At 42.3% G+C, this 17,570-nt stretch overlaps 1 protein-coding gene across 1 annotated transcript in view; it reads right to left on the bottom strand.

Annotated features, from left to right (window-relative positions):
• The window catches only part of LOC123990681 (cyclin-dependent kinase 19-like), a 73,788-nt gene that overhangs the window by 41,294 nt on the left and 14,924 nt on the right, over nt 1-17,570 (bottom strand). Inside the window, exon 2 of the mRNA XM_046291424.1 lies at nt 13,807-13,882. Coding sequence (XP_046147380.1) covers nt 13,807-13,882 — 76 coding nt within the window. The remainder of the gene's footprint in view (nt 1-13,806; nt 13,883-17,570) is intronic.

The following is a 17,570-nucleotide window of genomic DNA, read 5'->3' as shown; positions in this document are numbered from 1 at the left end:
ACTGTAATGTGAGCTGTGTTGCATTGAGTCTGGGAGAACTCCGTTTTTGCAAAAATCCTCCAGCATTGGCATGAAGATAGGGCTGAGCTGGGGCCAAAAAGCTTTGTAGAACTCTCTGGGGAATCCATCTGGGCCTGGGGACTTATTAGGTGGCATGGAGGTAATTGCCTCCAGGATCTCCTCAGGAGTGAAGGGGGAGTTGAGATCTTCTTGGTCGGTCTCTGATAGTTTAGGTAGCGAGATTCCCTCTAGGAAAGAGTGGAGTTCTGCCTCCGTGTGTTTTCTCTCAGAGGTATATAGTTTGCAGTAAAAATCATGAAAAGTTAAATTGATCTTTTTTGGGTCATATGTGACCTCATCCTCTGCTGTTTGGATAGCCATGATTGTACGCTCAGACTGCTCCTTTTTTAATTGGTAAGCAAGCAATCTACTGGGCCTATTGCTATACTCATGGTATTTCTGTTTAGTAAAGAAAACTTTTTTCTTTATCTCCCGAGTGTAGTCCAAATTCAGTTTGGCTTTGGCTGCTTTAAGATGACTCCAGGAGGTGCTGTCTAGGGATTGTTTATGTATTTTTTCACAGCAATCCAGCTCCCTCTCAAGATCTAGCCTGTGTGCTTCCATTGCTTTTTTCTTAGAGGAAGCATATACAATTAGATGACCTCTTAGTGTGGCTTTAGCAGCGTCCCACATTGTGGCCGGAGGAACAGGAGAATCTTTATTGTCTTGTGTGTAGTTGTCTATCCATGTAGTTACCAATGTATGGAACACGTCATTTGATAGCATGGAGGTGTTGAATTTCCAGCTCTTTGACCTCGGGATGTTTTTGCAGAGGTCAAAGCGGAGGTGGACAAAGGCGTGATCTGAAAGTGCTATGGGTCCGATTGTACAAGTGGCTGAATTTATGAGACTCTTTGGGATAAAAATGTAATCTATACGGGAGTAGGTGTTATGGACATTAGAGTAGTATGTATAGTCCATAGATGAGCTATTATTCTCTCTCCAGATATCTATCAGTCCCATCTCTTTAGTAAGAGAGTTCAACATCTTTGCAGATCTAGGATTTGTGGTGGGGACTTGAGATGATTTGTCTAGGGTTGGGTTAAGGGTACAATTAAAATCTCCGGCCACCACGCCAAAGGAGACACAATGCTCATTGAACAGGGTTATAATTTTTGACATGAAGGCAGGAGTATCTGTGTTAGGGGCGTATATGTTTAATATAGTAATTGGTTGACCATATAGTGACCCAGTTATCAAAATAAATCTCCCCTCCGGATCAGATATGTTTTTGTCAATTATGAATGGAACATTTTTATGGATAAGTATGGCTGTGCCTCTACTGTTTGATTTGAAAGATGAGAAATACACCTGTCCCACCCAAGCTCTGTGGAGTTTGGCATGTTCAGCATCACAGAGGTGTGTCTCTTGTAATAGCGCCATATCTGCTTTTTTCTTTTTATAGAGCACATAGTATCTTTTTCAGTTTTATTGCATGCCCTAGACCACATATGTCAGAGTCAAGGCCCGCGGGCCACATCCGGCCCGCGAGAAGGTTTTTTACGGCCCCTGGGATGATCTTGATTTATTATTAGAACCGGCCCGCAGACCGCAGCAAGCCGGCAGCCGGCAAGATCTTTTACACGCACCAATACTACATTTCCCACAATGCAACGGTGACGCACCGAGCAGTAGGCTGCTTCATTTCAATATTTATTGGCACAGCAGTTGTCAGCATCACAGTAAAATTAACTTTCAGATACCCATCAAAAATGGCAAAACGGAAGGTGGACACTGAGAACCGGGGGTTTCAAACAAGGTGGGAGTCGGAGTATTTGTTCACGGAGGTAGCTGGAAAACCTGTGTGTCTTCTGTGTGGAGAAAGTGTGGCGGTACTGAAAGAGTATAATCTGAGACGACATTATGAAACGAAACACGCGGACAAAAACAAGAATATGGACATGGAACAAAGGCTACAAAAGGCAGAGGAATTAAAACGAGGCCTCAAATCTCGACAGGCTCTGTTCAAAAAGCCAAATCACAAGGCCAGGCTGCTGTCAAGGCCAGTTTTATTTTGGCAGAAGAGATCGCTAAATCAGCCCGGCCATTTACGGAGGGGGATTTCATCAAAAACTGCATGATTAAAGTTTGTGACGAAGTTTGCCCAGAAAAAGGCAACTCTTTTTAAATGTGAGTCTGAGCAGAAACACCATTGCCGAGAGAGTAGACCAGTTGTCCATCAATCTAAAAGAGCAGCTTGTGAAAAAGGGAAAAGATTTCATTGCATATTCCTTGGCTGTGGATGAGAGCACCGACATTTCTGACATTGCCCAGTTGTCAATTTTCATCCGCGGAGTGGACTCCAGCCTAAGCGTGACAGAGGAGTTTTTGGCTTTACGTCCTATGCATGGCACAACTACGGGGCATGATTTGTATGAAGAGGTGTCAAGATGTGTAAATGAGATGGAGCTGCCTTGGGAAAAACTTGTGGGTTTGACAACCGACGGAGCACCTGCGATGTGTGGACACAGGAGCGGACTGGTGGCGAAGATACGGGAAAAGATGCAAGAGGAAAACGCGACAGGTGAGCTGACAGCTTATCATTGTATCATACACCAGGAAGCGTTGTGCGGTAAAGCCTTGAAAATGGAGCATGTAATGAGCATCATCACGCGCACAGTTAACTTTATCAGAGCCAAAGGTTTGAATCACCGCCAGTTCAAGGCATTTCTGACGGAGTTAGAAACGGAGCATGGTGATTTGCCTTATCACACAGAGGTGCGATGGCTAAGCCAGGGAAAGGTGCTTCAAAGATGTTTCGAGCTTCGTGAGGAGATTTGTCTGTTCTTGGACAGCAAAGGGAAAGACACAACACAACTCCGAGACGAAATGTTTCTGTGTGAAATGGCTTTTCTGTGTGACATTACGAGTCATCTGAATGCAATGAACTTGCAGCTGCAGGGTCGGGATCGTGTCATCTCTGATATGTACAGTACAGTGAAGGCATTTAAAACCAAACTGACTCTGTGGGAGACGCAGATGCGGAAAGAAAATTTGAGCCACTTTCCCAGCTGCCAGACCATGAAAGAGAAGCTCTCTACCAGTGCGTTCCCGAGCGCACAGTTGGCTGATAAAATAGGTATGCTTGCCGCTGACTTTCGACGCCGATTTGCTGACTTTGAAGCACAAAAAGCAGGTTGGAACTGCTCGGTAACCCATTTGCTGTTGACGTGGAAAGCTCACCACCAAACCTCCAAATGGAGTTGATTGACCTCCAATGCAATGATGCACTGAGGGCAAAATATGCGGCAGTGGGTGCTGCGGAGTTCGCCCGTTTCCTCCCGACACAATGCCCCAGCTGCGCATCCAGGCTGCTCAAACGTTGTCTATGTTTGGCAGCACATACCTGTGTGAACAACTGTTTTCTTTGATGAACTTGAACAAAACATCACACAGAAGTCGACTTACTGCTGAACACCTCCACTCAATTCTGAGGATTTCCTCAGCTCAGAGCCTTACCCCGAACATTGATGAACTTGTGGAAAAGATGGGACACCACCAAGTATCACCCTCAACCTCAAACAAGTGAACATTACTGTGCAATCACATATTTAGAGTTTTTACTCAGTTCAAGTTTAAAAGTTAAAGTTTAATATTTGTTTTCACTGCATGTTACTTCTCCTTAAACAAAGTGTTGTTTTTGATTAATAGATTTTTGCACTTTATTTTATTGTATTTCAATCCAATTATATTTTAAAAATATTTCAGTTGAGTGGATGATAGAAAATTGCTATTATTGTTTTTTTCTTTGAAGTAAATTTAGCCCACTTTTGCTAAAATAGAAAATATAGGCTACTGATGGTGCCTTGAATACCGGTTTCTTTCATTTAATGTTCATGTTATGGGGATTTTTATATAAAGGAAATTTGTCTTTTGTGTCTGTTGAAAATTAAAGATTACTGACAGAGCCATAAGAAAATATTGCTTTATTTATCTGATCATATTGGAATATATTTGTTAGGTTTTCAGTAGGTTCAATTAGGTTCACTAGACTATATGCGTCATTTAAAAAATTTTCAATGAACATTCGAACAGTCCGGCCCTCGGCTTGTAGCTAAATTTTTTATTTGGCCTTCCGTCCATTTGACTTTGACACCCCTGCCCTAGACCATGGCAGTTCCATGTCAATAGATTTAAGGTACTAGTCATCATCATCGAACAGTAATAAAACTTTAGTGCAAGTCATCGCTGGGTAAAAGTGGATAGTAGTTACAGCTGCGTTCACATAAAAGGAAAATAAATGGTGTACATAAAATAATAATCTCTGAACACTCCAGCCGAGTTCCCAAACAACTTGACACTTCCCGTTGGATCTATTAACCCCCCCCCCCCCCGCTCATTCTCAATTCTGTGTTCCGAATAAAACAAAAACCGGGAACAGTTAGCAACGCACAACGTCTCCCTCTCCCCACCAAAGAAATGCCTCATCCTCTCCACCCCTCATTGAGTAAATAACACAGTTGCCCTCGTCCAGACCACAGTAAAAGAGGGGAGGAAAATAAAATCAATAGCCCAGCCTACAAATACCTCCCCCAAGGGACATAGGGAACCCAGGTAATAATAGCAACAACAAAAAAACAGGGAAATAAAAGTAGGCTGAAACATTAGTAGGCCTAGGTTAGGCTATACAGGCCATCCCTCTCAGTTAAAGGAAATTAAATATAAATTGGACGGCTATAATGACATTTAGGGGGTGGGTCTCTGGATATCGGCTATATGTCGTCTTACCTCCTTTAGTAATGGCATTAATCACATTTAGTCATTGGTCTGTTTCTCATTGGCCAGGATTGTCTTTCAAAAAACGTTTTGCCTCTTCGGGAGTTTTGAAGTGTCGCAAGGCTCCTTGGTGAAGAATCCTGAGCTCGTTTGGGTATTTGAATCCCCTGAAGATGCCTCGATCAATGGAGTATTTCTCCACTTCGTCAAATTCTCGGCGATTTCGGCGTATTCCAGCTGACGAGTCCTGGTGTAAAGCGAGTTTGGCGTTTCCCACTGTGATGGTGTTGTTTTTCGCCGCCTGTAGGACTCGTTCCTTGTCGGTGAATCTCAGGAAACATATGGTTATTGGGCGCGGTGGTTGTCTGGCTGCTGGTGGGGGCCTCAGTGCTCGGTGAGCTCTCTCTCCAGTTCTATGGGCCTGTCAGTGGACAGATGGTTGTCTGGCTGCTGGTGGGGGCCTCATGGGCCTGTCAGTGGACAGGTGGTTGTCTGGCTGCTGGTGGGGGCCTCAGTGCTCGGTGAGCTCTCTCTCTCTCGAGTTCTATGGGCCTGTCGGTGGACAGGTGGTTGTCTGGCTGCTGGTGGGGGCCTCAGTGCTCGGTGAGCTCTCTCTCTCGAGTTCTATGGGCCTGTCGGTGGACAGGTGGTTGTCTGGCTGCTGGTGGGGGCCTCAGTGCTCGGTGAGCTCTCTCTCAAGTTCTATGGGCCTGTCGGTGGACATGTGGAGCCACTCGGGAAGTTTGTCTTGCAGGTAGCGGATCAGTGGCATGTTTCCCTCTTCTTTTTCGCCCAGATTGAATAGAACACAATTATTCCTTCGCCCCCTGTTTTCCAGGTCCTCTGTTTTCTCTTCCAGATGCTCAATTTTCTTTTTAGCATATGCTATTGTTTCCATGGCATCTGTCAATAAGTTTTCCATGGATAGGATTCGCCCCTCTGCCTCGTCCAGGCTCCCCGCGTTTATGGTTATCTTGTTGTTGATGTCAGGCAAAGCGTTTTCCAGGATTGTCACCTTGCCCCCTATCGCACTGAGCTGAGAGTTAATGGCATCTAATTTGGTGTTTAGTTCTGTACGTTGGGATCTCAACTCAGAAAGGATGTCTTCGACAGAGTGCGAGGTTGGCATTCGTTGTGCCTCGTGGGGGAGCGGGTTCTCTTGCTCCTGGCTAATGGCGCTAGTTTTTTCTGAAGCTAGCTTCTTCTTGGAGGCTTTTTCCGTCGCTAATACTCGAGTCCGGGTAAAAATGTCACCTGTAGTGTCGCCTTTTGTAGCCGCCATGACTTTTTCTTACTAAAGCTAAATGAGTTTGAACTTGGAGTGGAGGTAAGATTAGGAATTGGAAACTACTTGTGCGGAGCTCTTAGTTCATGCGGCCAGAACAGAGAATGAGACGTCTAAAGATATGTTTAATACAATGCTACTACTGTATCTAGTAAAAGTTGTGAGCGAAAAAAGCTTGAGAACTCACTGAGAAACCCCATCAACTACATAGACAAAGGTAACATATGGTAGAGCATGGTGCTTGCAACGCCAAGGTTGTGGGTTCGATTCCCTCAGGAGACCAGTACGGATAATGCATGCACTCACTACTGTAAGCTGCTCTGGATAAGATAGATTACTCAAATGTAAAAATTATAAACTGACCTGAGTGAAAGTGAGCATTTGTTCTTTAGGAAGGCTCACAACACTCTGAGGCCTTCATTTAGTACATGCCTCAACAGCTCAGTATACTTTTTGAAGCCTTTTATCTGAACATGGTCTGCTTTGTCACAGTGGTTTAAGGGGTGAGCGAGGTTGAACTTGAATCCTCCCTGACTGGTCTAGAATACATTACGCAACCAGCTGCTTTAAGCTCTCTTTCAACAACCAGCTCAATGGCAGTGCACAGTGCAATGGTGACATGTGGATCCTTTGATCCAGATGAGTTGCAGGGCCCTGCCTAATTCAATACAATGAATATGCATGTAATCTGGTTTCATGTCAACACATTACCCCAAAACGACTACAGGTGAGGAAACATTACCAAACACATTATGTAAAAGCCTGTATAAATTCATTCGAAAGATCGATCAATTTCAAAAAGGTACAGTACATTCAGTTCTGAAACTATTTTGCACGTAATGATTTTTCCACAACTTCTGAAGGGACATACCAACACGGAAAAAGTCAAAAAGATCCTCAAGCCATTTTAATGCACAAAACCAATAACACATGGCAGAAAAGCCTCCCTCAAGTCAGTCGTGAATGTGGCATGCCAAACGTTAAACTCTAGCACAGTTAGAGTTTATGGGCGACCGGGGGGTTGTTGGTGACACAAAGAGTCTATTGTTCTGTTTAAGCGAAGCTGGTCTGAGAGACTTTGAGCAAAATCCATTTATTGTGGCTCTTAACTTCAGCTGGCAACCCTCAAGGTGTTTTGGTCTGATTGTGAGAGCCTCCTGTTGCACTGCTCACATCCGGCTTCACCTGTATTCCACTACTGAGCTCTGGCACCCCTGACTGACGCCTTTCCTTGACAGCTGTTCCCTTCCCTGGACTTTCGGGGCTAGGGTCCACCTTCTGGGGTTCCCTCACCTAACTAGACCCATCTGGATGCATTCTTTGAGAACATGGATGTTATCATGTGCTATTATCAGCTTCCAGGGGTAGGAGACATAATGTGAGATCAGATAGTAGAAGAACATAATGACCAGGTTTACCAGGAAACTAGCTGAGTAAACTCAACTCCATCCAGCGATATGTCTACGGAGTTGAGTATGTAGTGCTTGTGTGTGTGTGTGTGTGTGTGTGTGTGTGTGTGTGTGTGTGTGTGTGTGTGTGTGTGTGTGTGTGTGTGTGTGTGTGTGTGTGTGTGTGTGTGTGTGTGTGTGTGTGTGTGTGTGTGTGTGTGTGTGTGTGTGTGTGTGTGTGTGTGTGTGTGTGTGTGTGTGTGTGTGTGTGTGTCAGTATAAGTATGTGTGAGTGTGTGGGTAGAATCCAGTGTGTGTGCATAGAGTCAATGCAAGAGAGTTAGTGCAAAAGGGTCAATGTAGATAGTCTGGGAAGCCATTTGATATCTAGCAGTCTTGTCTAGCAGTCTTATGGCTTGTGGGTAGAAGCGATTCAAGGTCCTGTTGGTTCCAGCACTGGTCCTGCTTCCCGTGCGGTAGCAGAGAGAGCAGTCTATGGCTTGGGTGGCTGGAGTCTTTGAATTTGGACCTTTCTCTAACACTGCCTGATATATAGGTCCTGGATGGCAGGGAGCTCGGCCCCAATGATGTACTGGGCCGTATTCACCGCCCTCTGTAGCGCGTTGCAGTCAGAAGCTTTGAAGTTGACATACCAAGCAGCGGTGCAGCCAGTCAAGATGCTCTCAATGGTGCAGCTGTAGAACTTTTTGAGGATCTGAGGGCCCATGCCAAATCTTTTCAGCCTCATAAGGGAGAAGAGGTGTTGTCGTGCCCTCTTCACAACTGTGTGGGTGTGTGTGGACCATGTTAATTCCTCAACTCAACTCCGCTCTCAAACCCACTCCACTACAACCCCATCGACGTGGATGGGGGCGTGCTCGCCCCTCTGTTTCCTGTAGTCCACGATCCATGTTCAGTCCCAGGGTCCTGAGTTTGGAGGGGACTATAGTATTGAATGTGAGCTGAAGTCCATGAACAGTATTCTTACATAGATATTCCTTTTGTTCAGGTGAAAATGTCAACAAAAACATATATATATATATATATATATATTGATATATATCATATATATATCATATATATATATCATATATATATCGCTATCAACAACAGAATAAACACATTTTGAACTACATATCTACAGTAGAAAATAAGATAATATCTTCTTTCTAATGATGTGAACTTCATTTCATGATGTGAACTTCATTTCAACTCCTAATTGTGAGCAAATTACACTCATTTGAGCCAATTACACTCACTGGAATATCTGACATAGGCTTTGAAAAAGCACTGGCGAATAGGCTAGCAGTGTGGCAAGTGCCACTGGCTGCTGATAATATGTCTTGACTTGGACATACATCCTTGCCAACACATGGCTAACCTTTGTTTAACCAGCTAAACAGCTGCTCTTAGTGAATATGTGTTTGGAGTTACCTTTCTAGCTAATAGTGTTATGTTATGTTAGACACTCATCTCAACTCAACTCCGTAGAGATCTACGGAGTTGTTTTCTGATGCAGAGCCATAGCTTCCTGAAAACACTTGTTTTCTGATGCAGAGCCATAGCTTCCTGAAAACACTTGTTTTCTGATGCAGAGCGATAGCTTCCTGACAACACTTGTTTTCTGATGCAGAGCCATAGCTTCCTGAAAACACTTGTTTTCTGATGCAGAGCGATAGCTTCCTGAAACCACTTGTTTTCTGATGCAGAACGATAGCTTCCTGAAAACACTTGTTTTCTGATTTTCTGAAAACACTTGTTTTCTGATGCAGAGCCATAGCTTCCTGAAAACACTTGTTTTCTGATGCAGAGCCATAGCTTCCTGAAAACACTTGTTTTCTGATGCAGAGCCATAGCTTCCTGAAAACACTTGTTTTCTGATGCAGAGCCATAGCTTCCTGAAAACACTTGTTTTCTGATGCAGAGCCAGCAGATGCAGAGCCATAGCTTCCTGAAAACACTTGTTTTCTGATGCAGAGCCATAGCTTCCTGAAAACACTTGTTTTCTGATGCAGAGCCATAGCTTCCTGAAAACACTTGTTTTCTGAAAACACTTGTTTTCTGATGCAGAGCCATAGCTTCCTGAAAACACTTGTTTTCTGATACAGAGCCATAGCTTCCTGAAAACACTTGTTTTCTGATGCAGAGCCATAGCTACCTGACAACACTTGTTTTCTGATGCAGAGCCAGAGCTACCTGACAACACTTGTTTTCTGATGCAGAGCGATAGCTTCCTGAAAACACTTGTTTTCTGATGCAGAGCCATAGCTTCCTGAAAACACTTGTTTTCTGATGCAGAGCCATAGCTTCCTGAAAACACTTGTTTTCTGATGCAGAGCGATAGCTTCCTGAAAACACTTGTTTTTTGATGCAGAAAAATTGCTTCCTGAAAACACTTGTTTTCTGATACAGAGCCATAGCTACCTGACAACACTTGTTTTCTGATACAGATCCATAGCTACCTGAAAACACTTGTTCTCTGATACAGAGACACAGCTACCTGAAAACACTTGTTTTCTGATGCAGAGCCATAGCTACCTGACAACACTTGTTTTCTGATGCAGAGCCATAGCTTCCTGAAAACACTTGTTTTCTGATGCAGAGCCATAGCTTCCTGAAAACACTTGTTTTCTGATGCAGAGCGATAGCTTCCTGAAAACACTTGTTTTCTGATGCAGAGCCATAGCTTCCTGAAAACACTTGTTTTCTGATGCAGAGCCATATCTTCCTGAAAACACTTGTTTTCTGATGCAGAGCCATAGCTTCCTGAAAACACTTGTTTTCTGATGCAGAGCCATAGCTTCCTGAAAACACTTGTTTTCTGATACAGAGCCATAGCTTCCTGAAAACACTTGTTTTCTGATGCAGAGCCATAGCTACCTGAAAACACTTGTTTTCTGATGCAGAGCCATAGCTTCCTGAAAACACTTGTTTTCTGATACAGAGCCACAGCTGCCTGAAAACACTTGTTTTCTGATACAGAGCCACTGCTTTCCTCCATTCCCCTCTGGGCGAGGGCATCCACTGGGTCTGGGTCAATCCCATAGCAAGGCCAAAAAGCAATTGAAATTCATGAATTGACCTGTGGGCAATTTTACAGCATCGTGTTAAAAGCATCAACAGCATTACAAGTTATGAAAGTCATGAGTCACCTTTCCATGAGGGGAAGCCAGCCAGTGGTGACACAGGGCAGACTAATACAACAGTTTATAGTACAATGAATAAGAATCAGAGATCACATGAAGGAATAATTGTCTGTGGGGTCAGAACTCTGTGCTCTCTGACAGTTCAGTCTGCTGTAGCACAAACTAGAGGACAGCGCCAGGAGAGAGAGAACATCAGAGCAGTAACTGAGTCGGTTACACATGATCATAGCCCAGGATGATTGGATCCACCGTGGAGAGAGACAGGGATAGGTGTGTTGTGGAAGCAGAACAGACTAGACACGCTAGCTAGACAACCAATACTGGGTCAGATCACCAACTAAACACCCATATTTACTTTCTGTAGACAGGGCGAGATGGACCTCATCCAGGCATTCAGTCCATTTCTGCAGTACTGTGCAGTCAGAGCTGAGGCAGCGGTTTGTAACCAACACACACCTACACCTCTGTTCAAATTAAGAATCCTTATTTACCTTACCTCCAAATGGAGATGAAATGAACTATTCTGTTGACAGTCTATAGAGCACTAATATTGTGTCCCGCCCCACCAATAACCATTTATTCTTTAAGATTAGTCAGCCAAACAATAATATACACATTCTATCTACTTTCACAGTGGGTAGTCAATCATCATCCACTGAGTAAGTTTGGCTGTATTGTGGGTAGAAACACAGCAGGTTTGTCACCGCAACAACTAGTGTACCACAATACAACATTCTGACAATGAGTGGATCACATTGCACATTCCCAGAGAAGTTGGTAGGTGGAAAACTGACGTACATACTGTAACATTACATAACCCAGTCAGCTCACCTGTCACAAGGACCACATTCTGACGATCTGCTGTTCCTCACAGAGAACTAGATGAATGACACACAGGTATGGCTTAAGATGACACTCACCTCTCAGCACAAAATAGCCTAATAACACTCTCCTACAGTATTATGTGTTAGCAATAATCCCCATGTACACTTAAAGAGTATCTGCCTTCCTGTTTTTAGATAAGGCTACACTAGCGCTGAAAGTAAACCAACACAGTATGTGTTCTTGAACTGCTTATTGCTTAACCCTTTACACTTGTACCTATATACGGGTTGAAAATGGCAGATTTGGCCATTGATAAACGGCTAAATTGGAACGTAGTGACTGTACAGTAACATGCTATACATGACATCAGCACTCAAGCCCTGCACTTCACAGCGCTGTATAGGTTTTTTGTTGTTTGAGTGAGGGAAATGCTTTAATTTAAGAGGATTCAATGTATTTTGAAAGATGAGATGTTGAGGATCATAATAAATATGCTTTGATGTCATACAAGCCAGACCGACCACCTTTGAATCCATATATGCTCTTCACATCTCCAAATCATAAAAGTCATGTCATATACAGTGTCAACGTTTATGATCACTATGATTGATGTACAGTTACACGATGACATGTCGTCATACTGGGTTGTTCTGAACAGAATGAGCCTGTTTGTTTATTGTGAAGACAATTTGCCGCGGAACACGCACCTGAATACACGCACCTGAATACACGCACCTGAATGCACGCACCTGAATACACGCACCTGAATACACGCACCTGAATACACGCACCTGAATGCACGCACCTGAATGCACGCACCTGAATGCACGCACCTGAATACACGCACCTGAATACACGCACCTGAATGCACGCACCTGAATACACGCACCTGAATACACGCACCTGAATACACGCACCTGAATGCACGCACCTGAATGCACGCACCTGAATGCACGCACCTGAATACACGCACCTGAATGCACGCACCTGAATGCACGCACCTGAATACACGCACCTGAATACACGCACCTGAATACACGCACCTGAATGCACGCACCTGAATACACGCACCTGAATGCACGCACCTGAATGCACGCATGACTCCGTTCTATGTGCACCAAAATGATGATCAGATTCTCTGAATTGCCCTGTGAAAGCCTAACACTGTAAGATTGTATTGTATAACGTAGCTAGTCATGTTGGCAACAGAACAAGCTTTCAAATGATGCCCATCTGATCCAGATTGTGATTTATGATGGGCTGCTGTTGTTCCAAACAACATAACTACCAGTGTGCTTGTCCTGGTTCCTCAATGGCACAGCTAGGAGAGCAAAAAAAAACAACCTTATAATTGAAAAGTGCATTAAAACTGCTTAGGAACTGTGCACACTGTGGAGAGGTGTGTGACCACAAGGAGACCAGTTTGTCGTCACTCAAGTCCTTCTTTTGTCTTGTTGTGCTCCTACTCCACATTTTCCAGGAATAGTCTTATCATGTAACTGAATATATATCCAGAGTATTTTCAGATTTCGTTATCAGCTAATGCGGTGAAAAGTAGAGTAAATGTAAAATGCACATAAAATCACCAGTGTAATGTTTGGATTCAGTCTTGTGAACTGTTGTGTCCTCAACTTTGGTATTATAATTTCCACCAAAATCTCAAAAATGTGCCCTTTAAATTGATACCATGGTTATGCATATGCTTTTCATATTTTCTATTTAAGAAACATTTCAGTTTAGCCCTATCCATATGGGCCAATTCCCACAAGTGTAAAAGGTTAACACTGGGTTAGGAATAACCTAAAGAGCATGTGAAAAATGAAAAGTGACAGCTGAGTGTAAGCAAAGAGTAGCTGGGTGGATGGCCTATTCACAAGGGCACATGTTTGTGTGTGTTTATCTATTTGCAGAGAGATCGTATTGGTTAACATATTGAAGACCTGAACTCTATACAGCAGATAAAATGGGAGCCATAAAATGTGCAGAACTTTATTGTTCTCCTACAATGTGTATCTTGCCAAGCACTTGAGTACTGGTATATATCATGTTTACATGGCCATGGTGATGTCTCTGTTGCTTATGCCTCAGCCATTAGGAACACTGCACCACGCAGATACAACTCCTGGGCTAGTACAATCCTGGAAGCACATCGGCGCAGGATTACACTCTACAGTCAAAGTAGAACAGTTCTTAGAACAGTTCTTAGGTCTCTACTCATTTATATAGCATCAGCTGAGGCTAGAGCCAAGTGATGGCATGATGCAGCGACTACACATAAGACCTTATTGTAGGAGACAGAAAGCACAGTAGAAAGGAAAATAGCATTGATAGGAGAAAGGACTAAATAAAGGACAAATCGGCGCCTTTAAGCAGTATCTTAACTTACAGCGATTTCCCTGCAAGCAGACATCGATATTCCAGTGCCTTCAATTTGTTTCAGTGCATATTCCTTCTCAACTTCCCTGCAAAGAAAGAGACATAAGGGGAAATATCAGCACATCAATTTATGTATTTGGCAAGTATGTAACAACACCGCAAACTCACCTCCTTGAACAACATAGATTAGTGAAATACTGTTTCAGGTATTGAATATTGTGTGTTTATGAGCAACAGTAAGATAGAACAGGGGATATGAAAATGATGGAGATGGACTGCTCTTGCTTGACTTGTTCAAATGGAACAGTAGAATCCCTGCCATTATCAATATCCTCTGGCAGAAGAAGACAGTTATACCCTCTCCACAGGCATGCTCTGTTTTTGAGTGCAGCCTCTCCCCAGAACAAGCATAATTATCTATCCACCCTGCATTTCGCCACCCCCCTCAATGCAAACACATGCTCTGGCTTCATCATAGCCTCCACACCGAGCTGGTCGTTGTTCCTTCTCATAACACACACAGTGCATAATCAAAATGGATTTGAAATAGGATTTTATTTAATAAATGCAGTGTCAGGACAAATCTCAGGGCTTTTTTTCTTGACATTCTGAGGGTATTTATGTGCCATTGTAAAAATCTGTTGGTGGTGGAAAAAGGCATTGAAGGCATGTAGAAATGTTAGACGTATTGTGGTGTGCACACGGACATCAGCACACTGTGAAGTAGGGAACTATGGATTATCTGAGATAAGCAGTATCCTCCTAGAAAGGGAAATTACTCCAACATTGACTCACCAGAAAATATTATTGAGCCATTACAAACATGGCCTGTTGTATAGCTTACTTCTTGCAGAAGATTTGTGAAAAGGTCAACAAAAAAAAAGAATGAAGACCAAATATGTACAAAAAAAGATGATTTGTTTAATGAGAATCTGTGTCTGTATGTGTGTGTGTGTGTGTGTGTGTGTGGTACCTACATCAAACATGACATCACCAACTGGCCTACATAAGAATGGGTAATGGGCATTCAATAGCGGTGGTTTCAGGCTGGAGGTTTCAGACACTACTATCTCAAATCTGATTTTGACTGAGCCTCAACACTGTTTTAATGGATGTTGAGGTCTGTGATAAAACAGCCTTGATTGCTCATGAATATGAATTTACTGTAGCCATCTCCGCCTTCTGATTAATTAAGCAATGGACTCAAAAGACAGACAAACAACCACTCTAACTTATCATGCCCTATAAACATAACACTGTATTATCATGAACAACACACAACACAGAGGACTGCCAAGTCCAAAAAGTGCTAATGCACAGACAAACACAGGAACACAATGTGAGCTGGAGGGCTAGAGGGGTACAATTGCATTTATTTGTCTTATTTTTTTACCATTTACACCAAACATATTTTTTATAATAAGCTCCACCACACAATGGGGATGGTGAATTACAGCTGTTCTGGGCATTCACATTTGATTAGTGTCCAGAGATTCCTGGAGGAGCTGGCAGGGGTCCAGAGTGGGTAGGGCTGTCGCACAGTCCAAAGGCTGCATATTGGGTTTCTCAACAAGCCTGCATGGCCCCTTCACTAATCTGGCTACAAGCCTGATTCATGTTCCCAATCACATATATGAAGATAGAGACACTCCCTGTTCTCTGTTCACAGAGAGAAAGCTTGTCTTCACACCTCATCAAAGTGCTACTTCTGCAGTGGGAAAACCTTGTGGAAAAACAAACAAAAACTAAATTGTCTCAATATGTTCCACTGACAGTTCTATATGACAACATTTTTTACATCTACTTGGCCAAACTTTGCACGAGGAGTGTTTTATATTGTTGACCAGCAAGGATGGATCATTCTTCATGTCTTATGTGGTGCACATGAAACTAATATTAAAACCTTAGCATTGCCTTTATGATAATACATGAGATGCAATCACAAAATACAGTGACCGGCTGCTGCGCATTAGTTTTCTTCGACATGCTGTTCAACTAGACTCTCTACAAGGGATTGAAGAGCAAGCATTTGCAACTAAAATGCCAGGCCTACTGCACCACCCCTGAAAGCATGCATCACTGGAAAATCATCATCAGCAAAAACAATGGTGACGATGATGCTTGGGCTATGTCTCAGTTTCTAGGCAATTCCATGTAACGGAATGATGCTATGACTCCACTTTTTCCATTTAAAATGTATGTCAAACAAAAAACAATAAATGCTAAGTTTAACAAACCATACAATTCCATACACAATGTCTACTTTCAACAATTTCCAGTGAAAATTTGACAAAAACACATTACCTTGAAGAACAGTGCATCTGCAAAGTTTGGTAACAGAAATTCAGTTTGTGCTGTAACTGCTGTCATTCTGTTTCCAAACTTTGTATCTGCACTGTACTACAAGTAAATGTGTTTTTGTAAAATGTTCAGTGGAAATTGTTAAAAGTAGTCACTGAGTATAGAGTATAGAGTGTAGAGTGTAAAGAGTATGGTTAGTTTAATTTTAAATAATTGTTTATTGTTTTGCAAACATTTTAAAGTTTAAAAAAATCAGAGTCTCAGAATCATTCTGTTTTTGTGGAATTGCCCTTTTCTTTTTTCAATTTAAAGTTTTATTAAGTTTTCTTGTTATTCAATCAATCAACCAACAAAACACATTCCACGTTCACAGATGTGACAGGCTTAAAAAAATAAAAAATAAAGTCAAAAACTATAATAAAACATTTGAAAAAAAATAAAATACAATTAAAATGAAAGATAAAGTTTAAAAAATACACTTATTTTTCTTAATCTATTTATTTTTATATACATACATACACACATACCCACACATACATACATACGCACACGTACACAAAAACAAAGTTAAAATAAAAACACAAATAAAAAACATGTATAACACTTGCAGCAGCACTATCAAGGTTCTTATCAGCTATTTCTAGCATTCGCCGAGACGATGGGCCAATAATTAGTTTTTAGGTTTTACAGTACCTTACACAACATGTATCTGCGCATTTCCCTAGTCACCCCGTTCACTCTGTCCAGTTTGAAATATAGTTGAGTAGTGGAGACCAGAGTCTATCAAACTTGGGCTGTCTCTTGTGGAGGTCATAAGTGAGCTTTTCAAGAGGAAGAAAGTCAACAATCTGGTCAATCCACATTTTAAATATAGGAGGGGTATTAGAGGCCCACAATAGAAGAATACATTTCTTAGCAAAGTATGTAATAGTCATGAGCAAATTTTCTCTGTCAGGATCAAGAACAAAGTCCTGCTGGGCATTAAGAAGATAGATACACGGGGTCATATCAAACTGTACCTCTAGTATTTTCTGTGCAGCAGTATGTATAGATTACCAGAATCTGGCAATCTCTCTACAGCTCCAAAATACATGCATATAGGTTCCACTTTCAGAGGTACATCTTTTACAGTTAGGAGACATATCTGTTTTCATTCTATGGAGTCTCAAAGCAGTATAATAAAATCTGTACAAAAATTTGTAATTAGATTCTTTCATTTTTACATTAGTAGAGGAGCAGTATACCCTGTCGCAAACCTCCGCCCATAACTCATCACTGATAGTCAGACCAAGGTCCTTTTCCCAGATGATTTTCAAAGGAGTAAAGGAGGAGCCTCCTTTCTCAGAAAGGAGTCTATAGATATAAGATATTTTGCCTTTAATGGATTGTGCTGTCACAAGAAGGGTTTCAAATTCATTCAACTGAGTTCTAAACCTCCTCTTGGAGGTAAATGAGGAAATTACATGTCTAATT

This window comes from Oncorhynchus gorbuscha, linkage group LG12, assembly GCF_021184085.1.
Source record: "Oncorhynchus gorbuscha isolate QuinsamMale2020 ecotype Even-year linkage group LG12, OgorEven_v1.0, whole genome shotgun sequence".
In the NCBI taxonomy this organism is placed as follows: Eukaryota; Metazoa; Chordata; class Actinopteri; order Salmoniformes; family Salmonidae; genus Oncorhynchus; species Oncorhynchus gorbuscha.
The sequence above is the reverse complement of the archived record's forward strand: the minus strand, read 5'-3'. Positions and strand labels throughout refer to the sequence as shown.